This window comes from Bombina bombina, chromosome 1 (genome assembly GCF_027579735.1).
Source record: "Bombina bombina isolate aBomBom1 chromosome 1, aBomBom1.pri, whole genome shotgun sequence".
NCBI classification, from domain to species: Eukaryota; Metazoa; Chordata; class Amphibia; order Anura; family Bombinatoridae; genus Bombina; species Bombina bombina.
In genome coordinates, this window is record NC_069499.1 from 717,351,533 (window position 1) to 717,373,984 (window position 22,452).

The 22,452-nt window shown below is 38.6% G+C and overlaps 1 protein-coding gene across 1 annotated transcript in view; it reads right to left on the minus strand.

Annotated features, from left to right (window-relative positions):
* Positions 1 to 22,452, minus strand: part of ARHGEF9 (Cdc42 guanine nucleotide exchange factor 9) — a 916,750-nt gene that overhangs the window by 149,250 nt on the left and 745,048 nt on the right. Inside the window, exon 9 of the mRNA XM_053699217.1 lies at positions 13,971 to 14,203. Coding sequence (XP_053555192.1) covers positions 13,971 to 14,203 — 233 coding nt within the window. The remainder of the gene's footprint in view (positions 1 to 13,970; positions 14,204 to 22,452) is intronic.

Genomic DNA, 22,452 nt, shown 5'->3' on the forward strand with positions numbered 1-22,452 from the left:
TACTAAAGCTGGCAGAATTTTCTGTTACATTTAGCCATTTGTTTACAGGGGGGCAGAGGTGCAGATATTGTACTAAAGGGTTTTGCCATATACTGAGGGCTTCAGAGTAGCAACGTGAGTTGGTGTATATAATGGCTTACATAACCAAGCAGTTACATGCACTTACAGGTACACTACATGATCAGCATACGTCTGACCTGAAAAGCCTTGAAAAATATTTTAAAGTGTGCACTAATCTGCATATGTGTAATATTGACTATAGTTAAAGGGTCATTCCAACCAACACTGGAATGGACATCAATGCATTTTCACTGTTTTCAGCGAGAGCTTTATATTGAGCATGTGGACGTAAAGCATATCTAGATATGATCATTGCACTAGTTTTAAACAGCAGAGACATGTATTGCGTTGGGGATGATAAGCAGACATATTGCTTAAAGTGCTGGATTATAAAGCATATCTAGATATGCTTTTTGTGCAAGTAAAAGCTCTCAATAAAAACAGCACTAGCTTTTACTAGAAGAATTTTTTGTAACACATGTGTACTGCAAAATGCTTTTTTAAAAATATAAATATACTGAATTTTGGCTGGAATGTCCCTTTCAATATACTTTTTGAATGTGTTGGAAGGAAACTATGATCTAATTAATAACAAATTGGATTTATTTAAACAACATACATTTTTATAATACAAACTAATAAAATATTAGCATTATATAGTGACATGACCACCCCAAGCACTCAGTCTATGTGGCCTGCTCCTAAGAAATTGATTGAAGAAATCTAAACTTTTTTGTTTTTTAAGATTTTATGATGAGACAGGAACAAAATTACTCAAACTTATCATTGACACGTGTGAAATACCCTTATTCGCTGTGTGATCTAGAGAACAGATCCCAACTAGTGTGACTTGATAGCTCTAAAAAGGTAAGGAACAAAGGAAGTCTATTAGAGACATATTTAATTAAAACACTATGGCTAGATTACAGCTGGAGTGCAATGCTCTGGGCGATCGCATTGGGGCAAAAATGTGCCTTTACGGGTGCACCTGTAATTGCAATTGTTGCAATCTGCGCTTTGATTAACACTACTTTTGAAAAAGCAGGTGATAACCATAGCGCAAACCTAAAATATCTCACAAAACACATCAGAAATACAATGTATATTCCAGTATGGACAACTTGTTGTTTTGTTTAAAACTGTCATGTTAACGGAAATACTATGACTCATAGCAGATGTAGCAGTGAAAATGAAACGGCTACTGACATGTTGGAATCTTTACAGGCATATCGGTAAACAACCAGGCAGAATTTACAGTAGCTAATATGATTATCAAAACTATAAGCGATTATACAACAATGCATAAATAATAGCCTTATGAAAATAATCATATTTATGGCATAATCAAATCACTAAACTCATTAAAGGCGACATTTATTTTCCAGCCATGAGTTTATGCTATGAAAAAACCCAAACCACAAATAAACCTGAGATAGAGACACACATCAGCCACTATGGGGGGAACGTGAAGAGGGTAATTCATCTTCTCAATGAAAGACACTGCAACCAAGTTATTGATTTTTTCCTTATGTATTCATTTCATTCCACTGGACTTCACGGCTCATTTTAATTAGAAGAATGAATCAGAGCACCTGCCACTGCCATATGATTAACTAGGAGCTAGGACAGACTTTTAATGTATGGCAGAGAGCAACAAGGATCTCATATTTGTATCTAGCTGTTCAATTGAAAAACTAGTTTGAGACAAAGTGAGATCTGCGTTATTTTATGATCCATATATTCCAATTTGTTGAATTCCGTTGTTGTAATTTGATGTCCCCCATTTTCCTAGCAAATTTCCGCTGCTATTGCTGGTAGAAAGCTTTGCATGAAATTGCAATATGGACGGATAAAAAAAAAAAAGATTCTACAGAACATTACAGGCCGTAAAGATGAAGTGAACCTGTCTTCACGCTGCTTTCATGAAATATTCAACAATGAGAAGAAGTACAAGATTAATACAACACAGAAGGCATTAGCAAATGTTTTTGTGTGAGAGACGGGAAGAGAGAGAGAGAGGGAGTGTGTTTGTGACAAATCCCGCTTTTTCCCAGGCAGTCTCTATTCCTAATTAATCATGCTCTGCTTGCTGTCTCATGCTCTGACTGTCTCTCTTTATCTTATTCTCTATCTGACACCCCCTGCATGGTCAAACTGTCTCTCTTCCAGGGCCTTTTTCCTGCTCACCTTTCCTAAAAGGGACAGAAAAACTCAAGCATTTTCTTTTGTGATTCAGATAGAGCATACACTTGTAAATATCTTTCCATTGTACTTCTATTCAAAAAAATCTTTGTTCTCAAAGTATCCTTTGTGGAAAAAGCCACAATGCACTACTGGGAGCTAGCTGAACACATCAGGTGAACCAATGACAAGAGTGCTTGCACCAGGTAAATCGCTAAGGTAACTATTAGTATTGAATAAAGGATACACAGGAAATGTGTAAAAACATAATTTATGCTTACCTGATAAATTCCTTTCTCCTGTAGTGTAGTCAGTCCACGGGTCATCCATTACTTATGGAATATATCTCTTCCTAACAGGAAACTGCAAGAGAATTACCCAGCAGAGCTGCTATATAGCTCCTCCCCTCACATATCATACTCAGTCATTCGACCAAAGCAGACGAGAAAGGAGGAACCATAGGGTACAGTGGTGACTGGAGTTTAATTAAAATTTAGACCTGCCGTAAAAACAGGGCGGGCCGTGGACTGACTACACTACAGGAGAAAGGAATTTATCAGGTAAGCATAAATTATGTTTTCTCCTGTTAAGTGTAGTCAGTCCACGGGTCATCCATTACTTATGGAATACCAATACCAAAGCTAAAGTACACGGATGAAGGGAGGGACAAGGCAGGAACATTAAACAGAAGGAACCACTGCCTGAAGTACCTTTCTCCCAAAAATAGCCTCCGACGAAGCAAAAGTGTCAAATTTTGAAAATTTTGAAAAAGTGTGAAGCGAAGACCAAGTCGCAGCCTTGCAAATCTGTTCAACAGAGGCCTCATTTTAAAGGCCCAGGTGGAAGCCACAGCTCTAGTAGAATGAGCTGTAATCCTTTCAGGAGGCTGCTGTCCAGCAGTCTCATAGGCTAAGCGTATTATGCTACGAAGCCAAAAAGAGAGAGAGGTAGCCAAAGCCTTTTGACCTCTCCTCTGTCCAGAGTAAACGACAAACAGGGAAGAAGTTTGACGAAAATCCTTAGTTGCCTGCAAATAGAATTTCAGGGCACGGACTACGTCCAGATTATGCAAAAGTCGTTCCTTCTTTGAAGAAGGGTTAGGACACAGAGATGGAACAACAATCTCTTGATTGATATTCCTGTTAGTAACTACCTTAGGTAAGAACCCAGGTTTAGTACGCAGGACTACCTTGTCTGAATGAAAAATCAGATAAGGAGAATCACAATGTAAGGCAGATAACTCAGAGACTCTTCGAGCCGAGGAAATAGCCATCAAAAACAGAACTTTCCAAGATAACAGCTTGATATCAATGGAATGAAGGGGTTCAAATGGAACGCCTTGAAGAACATTAAGAACTAAGTTTAAGCTCCACGGCGGAGCAACAGACTTAAACACAGGCTTAATCCTAGTTAAAGCCTGACAGAAAGCCTGAACGTCTGGAACTTCAGCCAGACGTTTGTGTAGAAGAATAGACAGAGCAGAAATCTGTCCCTTTAACGAACTAGTAGATAAGCCCTTTTCTAAACCCTCTTGTAGAAAGGACAATATCCTAGGAATCCTAACCTTACTCCATGAGTAACTCTTGGATTCGCACCAATGTAAATATTTACGCCATATCTTATGGTAAATTTTTCTGGTAACAGGCTTCCTAGCCTGTATTAAGGTATCAATAACCGACTCCGAGAAGCCACGCTTTGATAGAATCAAGCGTTCAATCTCCATGCAGTCAGCCTCAGAGAAATTAGATTTGGATGTTTGAAAGGACCGTGAATTAGAAGGTCCTGTCTCAGAGGCAGAGACCACGGTGGACAGGACGACATGTCCACTAGGTCTGCATACCAGGTCCTGCGTGGCCACGCAGGCGCTATCAGAATCACCGAAGCTCTCTCCTGTTTGATCTTGGCAATCAAACGAGGAAGCATCGGGAATGGTGGAAACACATAAGCCATGTTGAAGACCCAAGGGGCTGTCAGAGCATCTATCAGCACCGCTCCCGGGTCCCTGGACCTGGATCCGTAACAAGGAAGCTTGGCGTTCTGACGAGACGCCATGAGATCCAGATCTGGTTTGCCCCAACGACGAATCAGTTGAGCAAAGACCTCCGGATGAAGTTCCCACTCCCCCGGATGAAAAGTCTGGCGACTTAGAAAATCCGCCTCCCAGTTCTCCACGCCTGGGATGTAGATCGCTGACAGGTGGCAAGAGTGAGACTCTGCCCAGCGAATTATCTTTGAGACTTCCAACATCGCTAGGGAACTTCTGGTTCCCCCTTGATGGTTGATGTAAGCCACAGTCGTGATGTTGTCCGACTGAAATCTGATGAACCTCAGAGTTGCTAACTGAGGCCAAGCTAGGAGAGCATTGAATATTGCTCTTAACTCCAGAATATTTATTGGGAGGAGTTTTTCCTCCTGAGTCCATAATCCCTGAGCTTTCAGGGAATTCCAGACTGCTCCCCAGCCTAGAAGGCTGGCGTCTGTTGTTACAATCGTCCAATCTGGCCTGTGAAAGGTCATCCCCTTGGACAGATGTGGCCGAGAAAGCCACCATAGAAGAGAATCTCTGGTCTCTTGATCCAGATTTAGTAGGGGGGACAAGTCTGAGTAATCCCCGTTCCACTGACTTAGCATGCACAATTGCAGCGGTCTGAGATGCAGGCGCGCAAATGGTACTATGTCCATTGCCGCTACCATTAAGCCGATTACTTCCATGCACTGAGCTACTGACGGGTGTGGAATGGAGTGAAGGACACGGCAAGCATTTAGAAGTTTTAATAACCTGGCCTCTGTCAGGTAAATTTTCATCTCTACAGAATCTATAAGAGTCCCTAGAAAGGGAACTCTTGTAAGTGGTAATAGAGAACTCTTTTCCACGTTCACCTTCCACCCATGCGACCTCAGAAATGCCAGAACTATCTCTGTATGAGACTTGGCAGTTTGAAAACTTGACGCTTGTATCAGAATGTCGTCTAGGTACGGAGTCACCGCTATGCCTCGCGGTCTTAGTACCGCCAGAAGTGATCCTAGAATTTTTGTAAAGATTCTTGGAGCCGTAGCTAATCCGAAGGGAAGAGCTACAAACTGGTAATGCCTGTCTAGGAAGGCAAATCTCAGATACCGGTAATGGTCCTTGTGAATCGGTATGTGAAGGTAGGCATCCTTTAGATCCACTGTGGTCATGTACTGACCCTCTTGGATCATGGGAAGGATGGTTCGAATAGTTTCCATTTTGAATGGAACTCTTAGAAATTTGTTTAGGATTTTTAAGTCCAAGATTGGCCTGAAGGTTCCCTCTTTCTTGGGAACCACAAATAGGTTTGAATAGAATCCCTGCCCGTGTTCCGTCCGCGGAACTGGGTGGATTACCCCCATTAGTAAGAGGTCTTGTACACAGCGTAGAAACGCCTCTTTCTTTATTTGGTTTGCTGATAACCTTGAAAGATGAAATCTCCCCCGTGGAGGAGAAGTTTTGAAGTCCAGGAGATATCCCTGAGATATGATCTCCAACGCCCAGGGATCCTGGACATCTCTTGCCCAAGCCTGGGCGAAGAGAGAAAGTCTGCCCCCCACTAGATCCGTTTCCGGATAGGGGGCCCTCTCTTCATGCTGTTTTGGGGGCAGCAGCAGGTTTCTTGGCCTGCTTGCCCCTGTTCCAGGACTGGTTAACTTTCCAGCCCTGTCTGTAACGAGCAACAGCTCCTTCCTGTTTTGGAGCGGAGGAAGTTGATGCTGCTCCTGCCTTGAAGTTACGAAAGGCACGAAAATTAGACTGTTTGGCCTTTGATTTGGCCCTGTCCTGAGGTAGAGCATGGCCCTTACCTCCCGTAATGTCAGCAATAATTTCTTTCAAGCCGGGCCCGAATAAGGTCTGCCCTTTGAAAGGAATATTAAGCAATTTAGATTTAGAAGTCACGTCAGCTGACCAGGATTTAAGCCATAGCGCTCTGCGCGCTTGGATGGCGAATCCGGAGTTCTTAGCCGTAAGTTTGGTTAAATGCACAACGGCATCAGAAACAAATGCGTTAGCTAGCTTAAGTGTCTTAAGCTTGTTGATTATTTCATCCAATGGAGCTGAGCGAATGGCCTCTTCCAGAGACTCAAACCAGAATGCTGCCGCAGCAGTGACAGGCGCAATGCATGCGAGGGGCTGTAAAATAAAACCTTGTTGAACAAACATTTTCTTAAGGTAACCCTCTAATTTTTTATCCATTGGATCTGAAAAGGCACAACTACCCTCCACCGGGATAGTGGTACGCTTAGCTAAAGTAGAAACTGCTCCCTCCACCTTAGGGACTGTCTGCCATAAGTCTCGTGTGGTGGCGTCAATAGGAAACATTTTCCTAAATATGGGAGGAGGGGTAAAAGGCACACCCGGTCTATCCCACTCCTTGCTAATAATCTCTGTAAGCCTTTTTGGTATAGGAAATACGTCAGTACACACCGGTACCGCATAGTATCTATCCAACCTACATAATTTCTCTGGAATTGCAACCGTGTTACAATCATTCAGAGCCGCTAATACCTCCCCTAGCAATGTGCGGAGGTTCTCTAGCTTAAATTTAAAATTGGAAATCTCTGAATCCAGTCTCCCTGGATCAGATCCGTCACCCACAGAATGAAGCTCTCCATCCTCACGTTCTGCAAACTGTGACGCAGTATCTGACATGGCTCTCATCTCATCCGCGCGCTCTATCCTTAACCCAGAGCTATCGCGCTTGCCTCTTAATTCTGGCAACTTAGATAATACTTCTGTCATAACAGTAGCCATGTCTTGCAAAGTGATTTGTAAGGGCCTCCCTGATGTACTTGGCGCCACAAAATCACGCACCTCCTGAGCGGGAGGCGAAGGTACTGACACGTGAGGAGAGTTAGTCGGCATAACTTCCCCCTCGTCGTCTGGTGATAATTTCTTTACATGTAAAGATTGACTTTTATTTAAAGTAGCATCAATGCAATTAGTACACAAATTTCTATTGGGCTCAACATTGGCCTTTAAACATAGTGAACAAAGAGATTCATCTGAGTCAGACATGTTTAAACAGATTAGCAATGAGACTAGCAAGCTTGGAAATACTTTTCTAAATAAATTTACAAGCAATATAAAAAACGCTACTGTGCCTTTAAGAAGCACAAAAAGCTGTCACAGTTGAAATAACAATGACCAAAATAGTTATAGCAACCAAATTTTCACAGTAAATGTATTAAGTTAGCAAAGGATTGCACCCACCAGCAAATGGATGATTAACCCCTAAGTACCCAAAAACGGATAACAATTATATAATTTCTCACAGTCAAATACACTGTCACAGGACTGCTGTGCCTGATTACCTCCCTCAAAATGGATTTTGAAGACCCCTGAGCTCTCTAGAGACGATCTGGATCATGGAGGATGAAGTAGACAGATTGTGACTGAATTTTTACTGCGCAAAAAAAGCGCTAAAATAGGCCCCTCCCACTCATATTACAACAGTGGGGAAGCTCAGAAACTGTTTCTATGCAGAAAGCAAAAATGGCCATGTGGTAAAAATCATGCCCTAATAAGTTTTATCACCAAGTACCTCACAAAAACGATTAACAAGCCAGTAAACGTTTTAAACATACATTTGAAAGTTATGTATTATTATTAATAAGCCTGCTACCAGTCGTTTTTACTGCAGTTAAGGCTCATACATTATTTCAGTATTAACAGTATTTTCAGAGTCAATTCCATTCCTTAGAAAAATACATTCAGTGTACACACACACACACATCAGCCTGATACCAGTCGCTATCACTGCATTTAAGGCTGAACTTACTTTACAATGGTATCAGCAGTATTTTCTCAGTCAATTCCATTCCTCAGAAAATAAATTACTGCACATACCTCATTTGTTGCAGGGGAGCCCTGCATGCTATTCCCCTTCTCTGAAGTTACCTCACTCCTCAGATGAGAAACAGCCAGTGGATCTTAGTTACGTCTGCTAAGACCATAGAAAAAAACCCAGGCAGATTCTTCTTCTAATGCTGCCTGAGAATAAACAGCACACTCCGGTGCCATTTAAAAATAACAAACTTTTGATTGTAGAAATAAACTAAGTTAAAAAACACCACAGATCTCTCACAGCTTCCTTTTTTAGTTAGGCTGCAAGAGAATGACTGAGTATGATATGTGAGGGGAGGAGCTATATAGCAGCTCTGCTGGGTTATTCTCTTGCAGTTTCCTGTTGGGAAGAGATATATTCAATAAGTAATGGATGACCCGTGGACTGACTACACTTAACAGGAGAAATAGATCACTTTTATGGACAACTTATGCTAAACAAAGCAATGATTATACATTAGGTAATATTTAGCTTTGATTGTTAAAGGTATAACATTTTACTTTGTTCTCTTAGTACCTTTTGCTGAAAAGCAGGATGTATGTTTAAGAGCAGGCCGATTTCTGGAGCATTATGGGGGAAGCAGTAACGAAATAATGTTATCCATTTGCAAGAGCACTAGAGAGCAGCACTTTTTCCTGTTATGTAGTGCTCATGATGCCTACCTAGGTGTCTCTTCAACACAGAATAGCAGGGGAAAAAAGAAAATTTCATTATAAGAATATATTGGAAACTTTTTAAAAATGGTATGATCTGTCTAAATCACAAAATAACATTTTTGGATTTCATATCCCTTTAATGGCTTGTTCTGAACTGAAGATGGAATACACTGGCAAGGAAGAAAACAGTCATCACACACACAAGGAACTCAATCTCATCAGGTGACAAACACATTGTAGAAGATGTTCAGGCTTGGCGCCCATGAGAGCCGGATTTACCGCGCGGCTATTGGCTAAGAGGTGAAAACGTCACCTCTTAGCAAAACATTTTTTTAGCCGTGGGCTGCTGTAGCAGCTAAGAACGGTGATTGGTTGAAACAAATAAAGGAGCTTTCTACATGAAGTATCTTATACTTCATGAATCAAAGTCCCTTTTATTTGTTTCAATAGTAAATTTTTAAACGCTAGGATTGACTCACTTCAAATATCATCCTCATAATCTTATTGTTTCATTTAATAGCAGTAGTCTCTCTACATCTGCATCTAGATGCCCTGTTCTGACTGTTGTGTTTTATCTCATCAATTGCTTGTTGCCCTCATTAAATTCTCATTGTACTTTTCTTCCTTGACTGTCTCTTTCCGCCCTTTTCAAGCCTTTTCTCCATTTTGCATATCCATTTGCCACATTTTTCTTTTGTGCTTTAAAGGGACAATAAACTAAATAAAGCATTGCTTGAATGTTGTATTCAAAGCAAAGATTAGCATGAAATGATAATAAATAAAAATGATTTTAGTTGTTTAAGTATCGAAAAATAAGGGTAACAAACAAATGTCCATAAAGCAGTGGGCGCCGCCATATTGTAACTTAGGTTACCTTTTCTGCTGAGGCCAATAAGGAATTGTTATAAATGGCTTACTACATGTGCAACCAATGAGTGGGTGAAATATAAAAAACAAAAAGTGAATAAACAAACACCTTATTACTTAAAAATACTGATATAAAAAAGAGTGCAATCTCCAATGCAGCAGCACTGAGAATCAGAAGCAGGAGAGTTTAATTGTAAATTGTAATGTAAGTCTCTGACATCATTGAATCATTTCATAATGACTCATTCAGATTGAGGCAATGATGTCAGAGACTCACATGACAAGTTTGGACCAATAGAAGGGAAGCGGTGGATAGAAAAATGAAGGAACAGATGAACAGGAACAGACTCCTTGAGAAAGCTATTGCAACAACAGTGAAACGTACATCGGAGGATTAAGGTTTGCTACAGAGAAGGGTGAGCTGAAATACTGGCACAGGGCGAAACAGAAGGTGGAACTACATGCAAAGGACACTGGTGGTCCTTATTTTTTCCTTCAATTCTGTGTACCTGTGTTAGAACCCTGAGTGAAAGGCCTTGTTACTTTGTATCAGTATATAGTTTTTTAATAAATTATCCAAGAAACTTATCCTGCATTACCATTGGGTCATTAACAACGCTATAATATCTCAGAGCTGGATTTAAGCTCTGGAGTGTGTGAGTACCACAAAGTTATTGTCAAAGACATTTTATAAATCATACAGTATTGCGCTATGAAATATATTCTTTTTCTTTGAGGACAAACTTTTGAGGATTGCATTCAAACTCTCCTGCTTCTGATTCTCAGTTCTCCTGTGTTGGAGATTGCTCCCCTTTTTTATATTTTTAAGTAATAAAGTGTTTGTTTATTCACTATTTATTTTGTATCTTATTTGCTTTTTGAATCACATTCACCTTGTCTCGTGCTTACTATTTTTTATTTGTGTGAAACATATTTGTGTCCCAACTTCCATGTTTAACATGAATTGGAAAGCCCACAATATTCAGAATTAAATTACAGGAAAGGAGAACAAAATAAATAATTAAAGTATATTGCAAAGTTGTTTAACTACATGCTCTCACTGATATATTACAGCTTCCTCATTCTACAGGGAGTGCAGAATTACTAGGCAAGTTGTATTTTTGAGGATTAATTTTATTATTGAACAACAACCATGTTCTCAATGAACCCAAAAAACTCATTAATATCAAAGCTGAATAGATTTGGAAGTAGTTTTTAGTTTGTTTTTAGTTATAGCTATTTTAGGGGGATATCTGTGTGTGCAGGTGACTATTACTGTGCATAATTATTAGGCAACTTAACAAAAAACAAATATATACCCATTTCAATTATTTATTTTTACCAGTGAAACCAATATAACATCTCAACATTCACAAATATACATTTCTGACATTCAAAAACAAAACAAAAACAAATCAGTGACCAATATAGCCACCTCTCTTTGCAAGGACACTCAAAAGCCTGCCATCCATGGATTTTGACAGTGTTTTGATCTGTTCACCATCAACATTGCGTGCAGCAGCAACCACAGCCTCCCAGACACTGTTCAGAGAGGTGTACTGTTTTCCCTCCTTGTAAATCTCACATTTGATGATGGACCACAGGTTCTCAATGGGGTTCAGATCAGGTGAACAAGGAGGCCATGTCATTAGATTTTCTTCTTTTATACCCTTTCTTGCCAGCCACGCTGTGGAGTACTTGGACGCGTGTGATGGAGTATTGTCCTGCATGAAAATCATGTTTTTCTTGAAGGATGCAGACTTCTTCCTGTACCACTGCTTGAAGAAGGTGTCTTCCAGAAACTGGCAGTAGGACTGGGAGTTGAGCTTGACTCCATCCTCAATCCGAAAAGGCCCCACAAGCTCATCTTTGATGATACCAGCCCAAACCAGTACTCCACCTCCACCTTGCTGGCGTCTGAGTCGGACTGGAGCTCTCTGCCCATTACCAATCCAGCCACGGGCCCATCCATCTGGCCCATCAAGACTCACTCTCATTTCATCAGTCCATAAAACCTTAGAAAAATCAGTCTTGAGATATTTCTTGGCCCAGTCTTGACGTTTCAGCTTGTGTGTCTTGTTCAGTGGTGGTCGTCTTTCAGCCTTTCTTACCTTGGCCATGTCTCTGAGTATTGCACACCTTGTGCTTTTGGGCACTCCAGTGATGTTGCAGCTCTGAAATATGGCCAAACTGGTGGCAAGTGGCATCTTGGCAGCTGCACGCTTGACTTTTCTCAGTTCATGGGCAGTTATTTTGCGCCTTGGTTTTTCCACACGCTTCTTGCGACCCTGTTGACTATTTTGAATGAAACGCTTGATTGTTCGATGATCACGCTTCAGAAGCTTTGCAATTTTAAGAGTGCTGCATCCCTCTGCAAGATATCTCACTATTTTTTACTTTTCTGAGCCTGTCAAGTCCTTCTTTTGACCCATTTTGCCAAAGGAAAGGAAGTTGCCTAATAATTATGCACACCTGATATAGGGTGTTGATGTCATTAGACCACATCCCTTCTCATTACAGAGATGCACATCACCTAATATGCTTAATTGGTAGTAGGCTTTTGAGCCTATACAGCTTGGAGTAAGACAACATGCATAAAGAGGATGATGTGGTCAAAATACTCATTTGCCTAATAATTCTGCACTCCCTGTATAGACTATTATTTATATTTTTATATTTTAACAGTGGTTCTGGCTTTATATACACCTATATCTAATATGTTTTGGTCTTTGGTTGTTATGATAACTAGCGAAGAGCTATAGGCTTCCCCCACCCCCCCTTTTTTTGTACATTAATTTATTTTATTTTTTTGTACATTACGTTTTTTTTGTACATTAAAGGAACAGTAAAGTCATCATTATACATTCATAATTCAGACAGAGCATACAATATTTAACAACTTTCCAATTTACTTCTATTATTTAATTTGCTTATTTTTTTTGTTAACCTTTATTGAAGCATTTATCTAGGTAAGCTCAGGAGCAGCAAAGCACCTGGGTGCTAGCTGATGATTGGTGGCTTTATATATAAGACTATTGTCATCAGCTCACCGCATGTGTTCAGTTAGCAACCAGCAGTTCACTGCTGCTCCTTCAACAAAGGATACCAAGAGAATAAAGCAAATTTAATAATAGAAGTATATTGGAAAGTTATTTAAACTGTATGCTCCTATCTAAATCATAAAAGAGAAAATTGTATTTTTCATGTCCCTTTAATTGTAAGGTAAAGGTCTCTCTATATAAAAATTAAGAAAGAAATTACTTGGACAACAGTACAGTTTGTCTTCCCACATACTGTCATCACAGAACATTTTTAAAATTGTATTCTCTACCTAAATCATGAAAGAAAAAAAATTCTGTTTCATGTCCCTTTAAGTTTTCTTGTAAATATATACAATCATTTTTTATTACTAGGTAATGTATGTAGTATACAATAATAGATCATTTATGTGTCACACTGTCAATAATTCAAGGTATAGCTAGCCTTGAGTGGGGTAGTATTGCAAAAATCTAATAGCGCTCCTGGATACCACGTGTACTTTAGTTTATTTACATAGATGACATGTTGATGACACTGCCCAATCACAGAATGCTTACAACACCAGGGGTGTGGCTAATTAACTGGGCGGCAAAGCAGGTCAATTACTTGTAACAGCACTGCATAATAGCGCTACATGACACACTGGGGATCGATTTGTAGTTTGGTAGTATCCCAGTTGATATAAACAATGAATTTGATGTAAGTCAGTGCCTAGTTATATTTTATTTGTGTACTTTGTATTTAATGCAACTTGTATATAACACAGAATTGCTGGGGCTGGGTTTTTTTCATTGGACACTCAAGGGGTGTTTTCATTGCATACTGTGGGAGTGTGTTCCACATAGGAGGAGATGTATTTGCTCATTGTAGAGGGGCTCTGTTTGTCTGAGGAAGGGACACTGTGCTGTCTCGAAATGTTTATCTTCCACGATTCTGTTTTATTATGACATATCTAGTGTTTTCGTTATGTACCTCATCTTTTTATTTTAAAAAAAAATCAAAAGTTTTGCATTTAAATATCAGGGAAAGCAGGCAACATAAGTAAAGAAAGGGCATTGTAAAGTTGGTTGACTTCACGTAATTAAAACTTCTATGGAAAATTCTTAAGTTTAATGTCCTTTTAATCTTTAGCTCAGTAATCACATTAACTCTCCTGTGATCAAGCAGGGATATCCTTAAACTATGTACTGTTAGCGATCCCTGGATAATGCAGTTGGAAAGCACCAATCTCAATCTCTTTGGTCCCTTCCTGTTTAAGCAGAGGCATCTGCGTTATCAAGAAGCAACAATGCAGATCTTTAAGTACCTGTGATCCTGTGCTGTGTATTTAAGTAGCTCAGCCAGCTGAAGCGGGTACTTGCAGATCTTCTGCACAGGTGTGAGAAGAAAGCCATCAATGGCGATGTCGATCATTTGCTGGAGGAGCCGGCACGCTTCAAAGAAATGCTGGTACCTGCCGTCTTTCATAAGTTTGGAGAGCTCCATGCAGGCGTCTAAGTGGTTGTTACAGTACTCTGAATAAATCCAGAAACCATCTTGCTGCAGGAGGGGAAGGGGAAGATGGAAAGAGGAAGACAAAAAGAATGGGGGAATAGAGATGAGAAATTCATTATTGGTAAAGGTAAAATAGAAATTAATATTGTATTACTGAACATTCATGTGGTTGCACATAAAATATATTTCTGTTCCATATCTGCACTATATTATTAAAGTGCTTTGTAAATATTACATAGTAAGTTGCTTCTAATTTATTAACATTTATTATTTCTTTTTGCACAACAAATTAAACCTGTTGGTGGTAAAGCCCTAGGTTAGTCTTATAAGTATATATAATCATTTTCAGCTTTTCATGTATATATACACATTATAGCCATTACCTTTCAAATTCCTTGTTATATACCATATACCTTTTAACCCTTATTTATGTGAAATGTTTTAATTTGATAGTGAATATATGAGTGTAACTGTTCATTTTATGTAGTGTTTAATGCAACTTTTTGCCCTAACCCTAGACGTGAGGTAAATTTAGTTTGTGCTTGTGTGGTCGCATTTACTTTCAATGTGTAATACTCGCACAAGTTAACGAGGCACTATATTTAAATATCAAGAGCACTGACATTAACTCACCACTTGTATTCTAGCCCTATGCATTTAGAAAAAAAACGTTTAAATAATTATAATTAAAACTTTGATGTGCTAAACATGCAACTCACAGTCATTAAATGGCTTGAACAGTGTGTTCTTTGTGTGTTTAACTATCTCTCCTAAGTCAAAGTGCAGTGCAAAAAAGGTACAGCTATTTTAAATAATAACTCAATACAACAATTAAAAATATAAGTGAGAAAACAGAAAATAATTGTTCTTAATATTTACTGAAAATCGTGCAACTGTGAGCAGTGTTTAAAGGGTAAAGGACAGTTTTTTTACAGGTGTGACCTTGCAGCTTGTAGTAACCCTGTGGTTTTCAGTTTGAAATTCAATGTATTAACTAGTCAATTCTGGTATATGAGATGTTACTGATATGTTGTACTGGAAGCTGCACATTTGAATGCATTTAGTACTTATGTCTGTGTGTGTCTGTGTTTATGTCTGTATGTGTACATGTGTGTGTGTATATGTCTGTGTGCATATATGTGCATGTGTGTGTATATGTCTGTGTGCAGATATGTGCATGTGTGTATATGTCTGTGTGCATATATGTGCATGTGTGCGTATATGTCTGTGTGCATATATGTGCATATATGTGCATGTGTGTATATGTCTGTGTGTATATATGTGTATGTGTGTGTATATATCTGTGTGCATATATGTGCATGTGTGTGTATATGTCTGTGTGCATATATGTACATGTGTGTGTATATGTCTGTGTGCATATATGTACATGTCTGTGTGCAGATATGTGCATGTGTGTGTATATGTCTGTGTGCAGATATGTGCATGTGTGTGTATATGTCTGTGTGCAGATATGTGCATGTGTGTGTATGTCTGTGTGTATATATGTGTATGTGTGTTTATATGTCTGTGTGCATATATGGGCATGTGTGTGTATATGTCTGTGTGCATATATGTACATGTGTGTGTGTGTATATGTCTGTGTGCATATATGTGCATGTGTGTGTATATGTCTGTGTGCAGATATGTGCATGTGTGTGTATATGTCTGTGTGCAGATATGTGCATGTGTGTGTATATGTCTGTGTGCATATATGTGCATATATGTGCATGTGTGTGCATGTCTGTGTGTATATATGTGGATGTGTGTGTATATGTCTGTATGCATATATGTGCATGTGTGTGTATATGTCTATGTGCATATATGTACATATGTGTATATGTCTGTGTGCATGTGTATATATTTGTGTATGTGCACAAGTGTGTGTATACGCGTGTATACGTGTGCAGGGCCACCAATAGGGGGTGATAGGGGTGACTCCTGTCAGGGGCCCAATGGGCCAGGGGAGCCCCATGAGGCAAGAACAACTAAAAAAAAAATTGCATGGGAAATGTTGACACTTTGTTTGTACAGTGTTTGCCTGAGTCAGACAACATTGCAGAGGAGGTAGGACTTACTTAGTAAATATTTTTTATTTCTTTGTGCAATTTCGGATTGTAACTTCAGTGTGGTAGTAGTTGTATGGTGGGGCCAGGGGTCCATAAAAACACATTTTTTTTAGCAGCAATGTATTTATGATTATTTGACAATGCTGTAGAAATTCTATATTTAAAGCCATGCAGAAATGTTTCCTCCTCAATACACAAATGGTAGGTGCCCTTTTGGCAAATATGCATTTTTTATTAATATATATATATATATATATATATATATATATATATATATATATATAAATAAAACATTCCAGTTTACTGCCTCTTTATTCAAGGACTTTCCAGATACAAGTAGGCATTTTATCTAAGATTTTTACATCTGCATAAAATGTAATACTCTCAGACTAAGATTGCTCAGTGTTTGAAATGAGACAGGTTAACGTAAAACTGTTCAGTTTACACTACAGCTGACTTAATTTTGAAATACATACAAACAAGCCTAAATCCTGCATTTAACCAGATCTAATGGTATGAGTACCACAGCTTATGGTTCCACCAAGACCATATAGAGTACAGCATTTTCAAAAGCCATAAGTACAGCTGACGGATGGGAACATTTGTACACTATATTAGAAGTTGTAATCTTGGTTGGGAAAAATGGGGACAAAAGTACTTTTCTTCATCTAGCCATCTACCCAGATCATTAATCTACAATTTTGAATTCACAGAATTATTTTTGTTTGCACATTTACAAATATGATTCTTTAAAAAGTGATATCTTAATTTCTGCATTTTTTTTATCATGCATGTCACACTGTTGATTTAGGGGATGCAATGTGCAGAAATGTTACTTCCTGTGAGTGTTTCTGTGGGTGTCGGTGTTTATGTCTTTGTGCTTTTGCTTGTGTCTCTAAGAGTGTGTATGTATTTTTTTTTCTGTGGGTCTCTCTGTGAGGGTGGGTGTGTATGTCTTTGTGTATTTTCTGTGGATGTCTGTGAGGGTGTGTGCATATGTATTTGTGCTTTTTCTATGGGTGTCTCTTTGAGGGTGTGTGTATGTATGTCTGTGTATTTTCTCTGGATGCCTCTGTGAGGGTGGGTGTGTATGTCTCTGTGTGGGTGGGTGTGTCTATGTATGTTTGTCTGTGTTCTCTGTGGATGTCTCTGTGAGGGTGTGTTTTTATGGGTGTCTCTGTGAGAGTGTGTGTATGTCTTTGAGTGTTTTCTGTGGATCTATCAGTGAGGGTTTGTATTTATGTCTTTCTGTGTTTTATGTGGTTGTCTCTCTGTGTGTGTATGTTTTGTGTTTTCTGTGGGTGGGTGTGTGTGTGTATGTCTTTTTGTATTTTCTGAGGCTGTCTCTGTTGGTGTTTCCTTGGGTGTATGTGCAAGTTTGAGTTTGTGTGTGTGTCCTTTGTCTGTTCCTTTTTAGGACATTTTGACCTTACTACTGATTATTCACATCTTTCTACAGACTTTGAGACAAATGAGACCTTTCTGGAAGTCACCAATCCAACATTTAATCTTTAAATTATTGTTTAGGCACTTCAGGGCCCTTCCTTTCAGCCACTGCATGCTGTTGTCATCATTTAGTTGGCATCTTCCTTGACACAAAGATAATCAGAACTCCATATTTTGTTTTGTAAATCTCCTTTTTGACAAAACTGTAGTCTACCTCATTACTTGTCAGGTCAATGTAAACAAGTGATGAGTGTCTGAGTCTGTTTGTGTGTTTCTTTGCGTGTCTGCTAGAGTGTCTATATGTGAATCCATATGTGTGAGTGTGTGTGTTTCAGTGTATGAGTGTGTCTGTGTGTTTCTGTGTTACTACCTACTTTACAACATTTCCAAGTTTGACTACACTTAAGAATAAAGTGCATATACGTTTTAGTCACTTGGTCAAAAATTGCATATGTCAATGGGGGGGCGGGCCCTGATCAATGGTTAAGTCAGGGGCCCCAAAATTTCTAGTGGCGGCCCTGATAGTGTGTATATGTTTATGTGTGTATGTGTGTGTTTATGTGTGTATATGTTTAGGTGTGTACGTGTGTGTGTATGTGTTTATGTGTGTATATATGTGTTTATCTTTGTGTGCGTGTGTGCATGTGTATCTGTGCATGTGTGTGTGTGTGCACGTGTTTATGTGTGTATATGTGTTTATCTGTGTGAGTGTGTGCATGTGTGTGTATATATTTGTGTATCTGTGTTCGTGTGTGTGAATGTGTATGTTTGTATCTGTGTGAGTGTGTGCATGTGTGTGTGTAGGTGTTTATGTATGTTATATATTTGTGTATCTGTGTGTTCGTGTGTGTGAATGTGTATGTTTGTATCTGTGTGTGTGCAAGTGTGTTTGAATGTTGATCCCCACAAAGCCGCATTAAACTAAGAAGCAGAAAGTAGCTTGTGGGTGTTACTAACTCCCCTGTATCATTTTGATTTGTTTATATGCTGCATTTACAAATTAGTACTCATGCAGAGATACCTGGTGCTATGGAATTTTGTAGTGCTTTACAATGACAACAATAATAACCTTTGTGCTTCTGCAGAAGAACAGCATAAATGCAAATACAGACCAGTATGTTTTTATCAGAATAGCTACATTTTCAAAAGACATTAGTGAGAATGATCAATCTTTGCTACACCAGCTAATACCCCATAATGAGACACATCGATTTAATGCAAATGTGTTGACCTGTCCACTCTCTTGCTGTCTGTATCCGCCTTCAACATATGTGACCTGTCTCATCAGAGTGAAAAATGAACCATAACGAACCCTCATTAAGGCCCATTGCATCCCTCTGCTCCTTTTAACTCCATTACAGCTTTGCCCCCTTTACAATGCCTTTTTAACCTTTTCATCTCCAGTGACTTCTACAGCAATTTGCAATTAGAGTTTTTCCAATAAACCTTGCAAATATTTTTTGTAACTTTGTTGACTAATTTGCCATATAGACACTTTTTAGACATAAAAAATTATGCTTAAAATTGTCTTTTCACAAGTTTCAATTTGTGTGCACTAAGATTACTCAGCGACTTGTGAATTAGAGACTGTTTTTAAGATAGGAAGTGGGGTTGAGTTGAGCAAACAAGTGCAAGTTAAAGGGGCAGTCAAAGTCTAGTCAAAATTAAACTTTCATTATTCAGATAGGACATGTAATTTTAATCAACTTTCCAATTTACTTTTATCATCAAATTAGCTTTTTTCTCTTGGTATTCTTAGTTTAAACTAAACATAGGTAGGCTCATATGCTAATTTCTTAGCCTTTGAGGGCTGCCTCTTATCACATGCTTTTTAAATCTCTTTTCAACACAAAGAGACAGAAAGTACACGTGGGCCATATAGATAACAATGTGTACAGGCACAGGGGGTTATTAAAGATTTAGCTCAACACAATGCTAACTTCAAGGCAATAGATAATAAACAGTCACAGTCATGTGATCAGGGGGCTGGAAGAAGGTTCCTAGATACAAGGTAATCACAGAGTTAAAAAGTATATTAAAGGACCAGTCAACACAGTAGATTTGAATAATCAACAAATGCAAGATAAGAAGACAATGCAAAAGCACTTAGTCTGAACTTCCAAAGAGTAGTAGATTTTTTTTTCTGACAATTTTAAAAGTTATGCCTTTTTCCACTCCCACTGTACCATGTGACAGCCATCAGCCATTTACAAATGCATACACGTACCATGTGACAGCCATCAGCCATTTACAAATGCATACACACTTATTCCTGCACATGCTCAGTAGGAGTTGGTGACTCGAAAAGTTCAAATATAAAAAGACTGTGCACATTTGTTAATGGAAGTAAATTGGAAAGTTGTTTAAAATGGCATGCTCTATCTGAATAATGAAAGTTTAATTTTGATTGAGTGTACCTTTAATATAACTGTGCTGGTTATGCAAAACTGGGGAATGGGTAATAAAGGGATTATCTATCTTTTTAATACAATAACAATTCTATGGTAGACTGTCCCTTTAAATAAGATTATGGTTGTAAAATACATTTTAATACAATATAGCCTAAAATGTGCTAGACCCTAAAATTAAATGAATAAAGGTATATGTATTTAAATGGACACTGTACTTTAATACAGCATCCCCTTTAATGTGTTCCCAAATGTCCATTTTATATGCTGGTTGTGTATTTAGTTGTTTGCAAACCAATCGTTTACCTTTATTTTGTTATTTGAAATAACCAAATTTGCCTGTAAAAACCACCACCTACAATGAAAATCTCTATAGAAAAGCTATGTAAACACAAGACAATATACCTAATTAATCTTCAAGTGGGGGGTAGAAGAGAGAGAGTTTTTTTGTATCTGAAATAGTTGGAAATACCAAGCCATAATTAGCATTTCAATCTCTAACTATGTTTAGACATATGTAACATTAGCATGTCTGCTTTACCTGCAGGCTCACCCCATTTATAAGAGAATGTCCTTGAAAACAACTGGTGATGGCTTTAATGAGCAAAGCCAGCTATTTCAAATACAAAATAAACTAGAAGGAACACTTTCCATAAATGTAATAGGTATAACAAGTCACGTTTTATACAACAGTGTCCCTTTAAAGAGACATAAAACTAAACTTTAAATGCATTTCACTTTTAATGTGCTATTGATGACCCATGGGGGCCGAATTATCAAGCTCCAAATGGAGCTTAATGCCACTGTTTCCGCACGAGCCTTTAGGCTCGCCGGAAACAGCCGTTATGAAGCAGCAGTCTAAAGACCGCTGCTCCATAACTGGTCCGCTGCCTCTGAGGCTGTGGTCTGCAATTCGCCTGATCCTATACGATTGGGCTGATTGACACCACCTGATTGCGGCCGGCAATCTGCAGGGGGCGGCAATGCACAAGCAGTTCTGGTGAACTGCATGTGCAATATGCTGCTGGCATTCAGCGATGCCTGTCGGACATGATACGCTACATCATGTTGGACAGACATTTCTAAATTGGCCCCTATGTATGTAAAAGTTGCCAATCTTTTGCTTCATGTCCCTTTAAATACATACATATTTTTCAGTCACTTCTAGGGTATAACACATTTTAAAACTATTTTGCATAAAAATGTCTTATTTCATTCATGCATATTTCAGTTTGAACCGTACATCATATGCTAAAATAATGGAGATAAGATTAGTAATGGAGGCATTCAAGAAAAAGACAAATCCTTATCTGAATCATTTTCAGTAATAAAACCTCCTGGATAAATGCTATACAGACTATTTACTTCTACAATAAGAGGACTATAGTGTCCCTTTAAATGTGAATCATACACTAGAATTATATTGGAACTGAAACCTCTCAGTGAATGAATGGCCAATCAATATGTGACTTTCATAAGCACCCAACGTATTGTCATGTATATAGCCATGTCATCTTTATCCCAAGACATTATCAAACGGCTGACTCTACTGACATTTTCCCAAAACGTATCATTGGACAGCACAGTAGCACGGTCACTGTCCCAGATAGAGCCACTGTTTAGCAGGGGGAGAAACGTGTGTTAGAAAATGAAAAACAGTGGCATTGCAGACTGTACTTGTAAAGCAGAACTGTACCAAAAGGCTCTTACATAATAGGAGCCCATTCAAACCAGATAAAAATCTAAAAAAGGGGAAATTATAATTTTCTTGACATTTCCTGACATACTCACAGATGATCAAGGCCAGACCTGTGTGACTTATGTAACATCACGATAAACTAGGCTGAAGCCCTCGGGCATTTAGTCAAGTGAAGTGTAATGTTCATTCTGCACGCTGGACCGGCGCATTTTACTGCTCAGCTGCTGTCATTTAGGCAGTGTCAAAAAAAGCAAACGCAGAGCGATATATAGCAGCAGAAGGAGCAGAATAGGTCTTTAACTCTTAGAAAACGTTGCATTGCATTTCTGTTACATTAATAAGCACAATCAAAATCAACAGAAAGCCTTGTTTCACACAGTCCACTAAGTATCATACTTCGGTAAGTAAGTCCAGCCCTGTAAGCCAATTTACTAAATGTTCTATTAAGAGAAGACTGTTCAAAGAAGGGTACTAATATTATGTATGGATTTTACAATAAAAAGTATAGATAAAGGTATGGGATGAAGAAAAACTTGGGATAAGTACAGACAACTATTAAATACTATAAATAACTGTCCCATATTAAAAATAAGCAAAGCTTAAAGGGACATAAACCACCCGATTTTTTTGTTCATGATTTAGATAGAACATACCATTTTAAACAACTTTCTAATT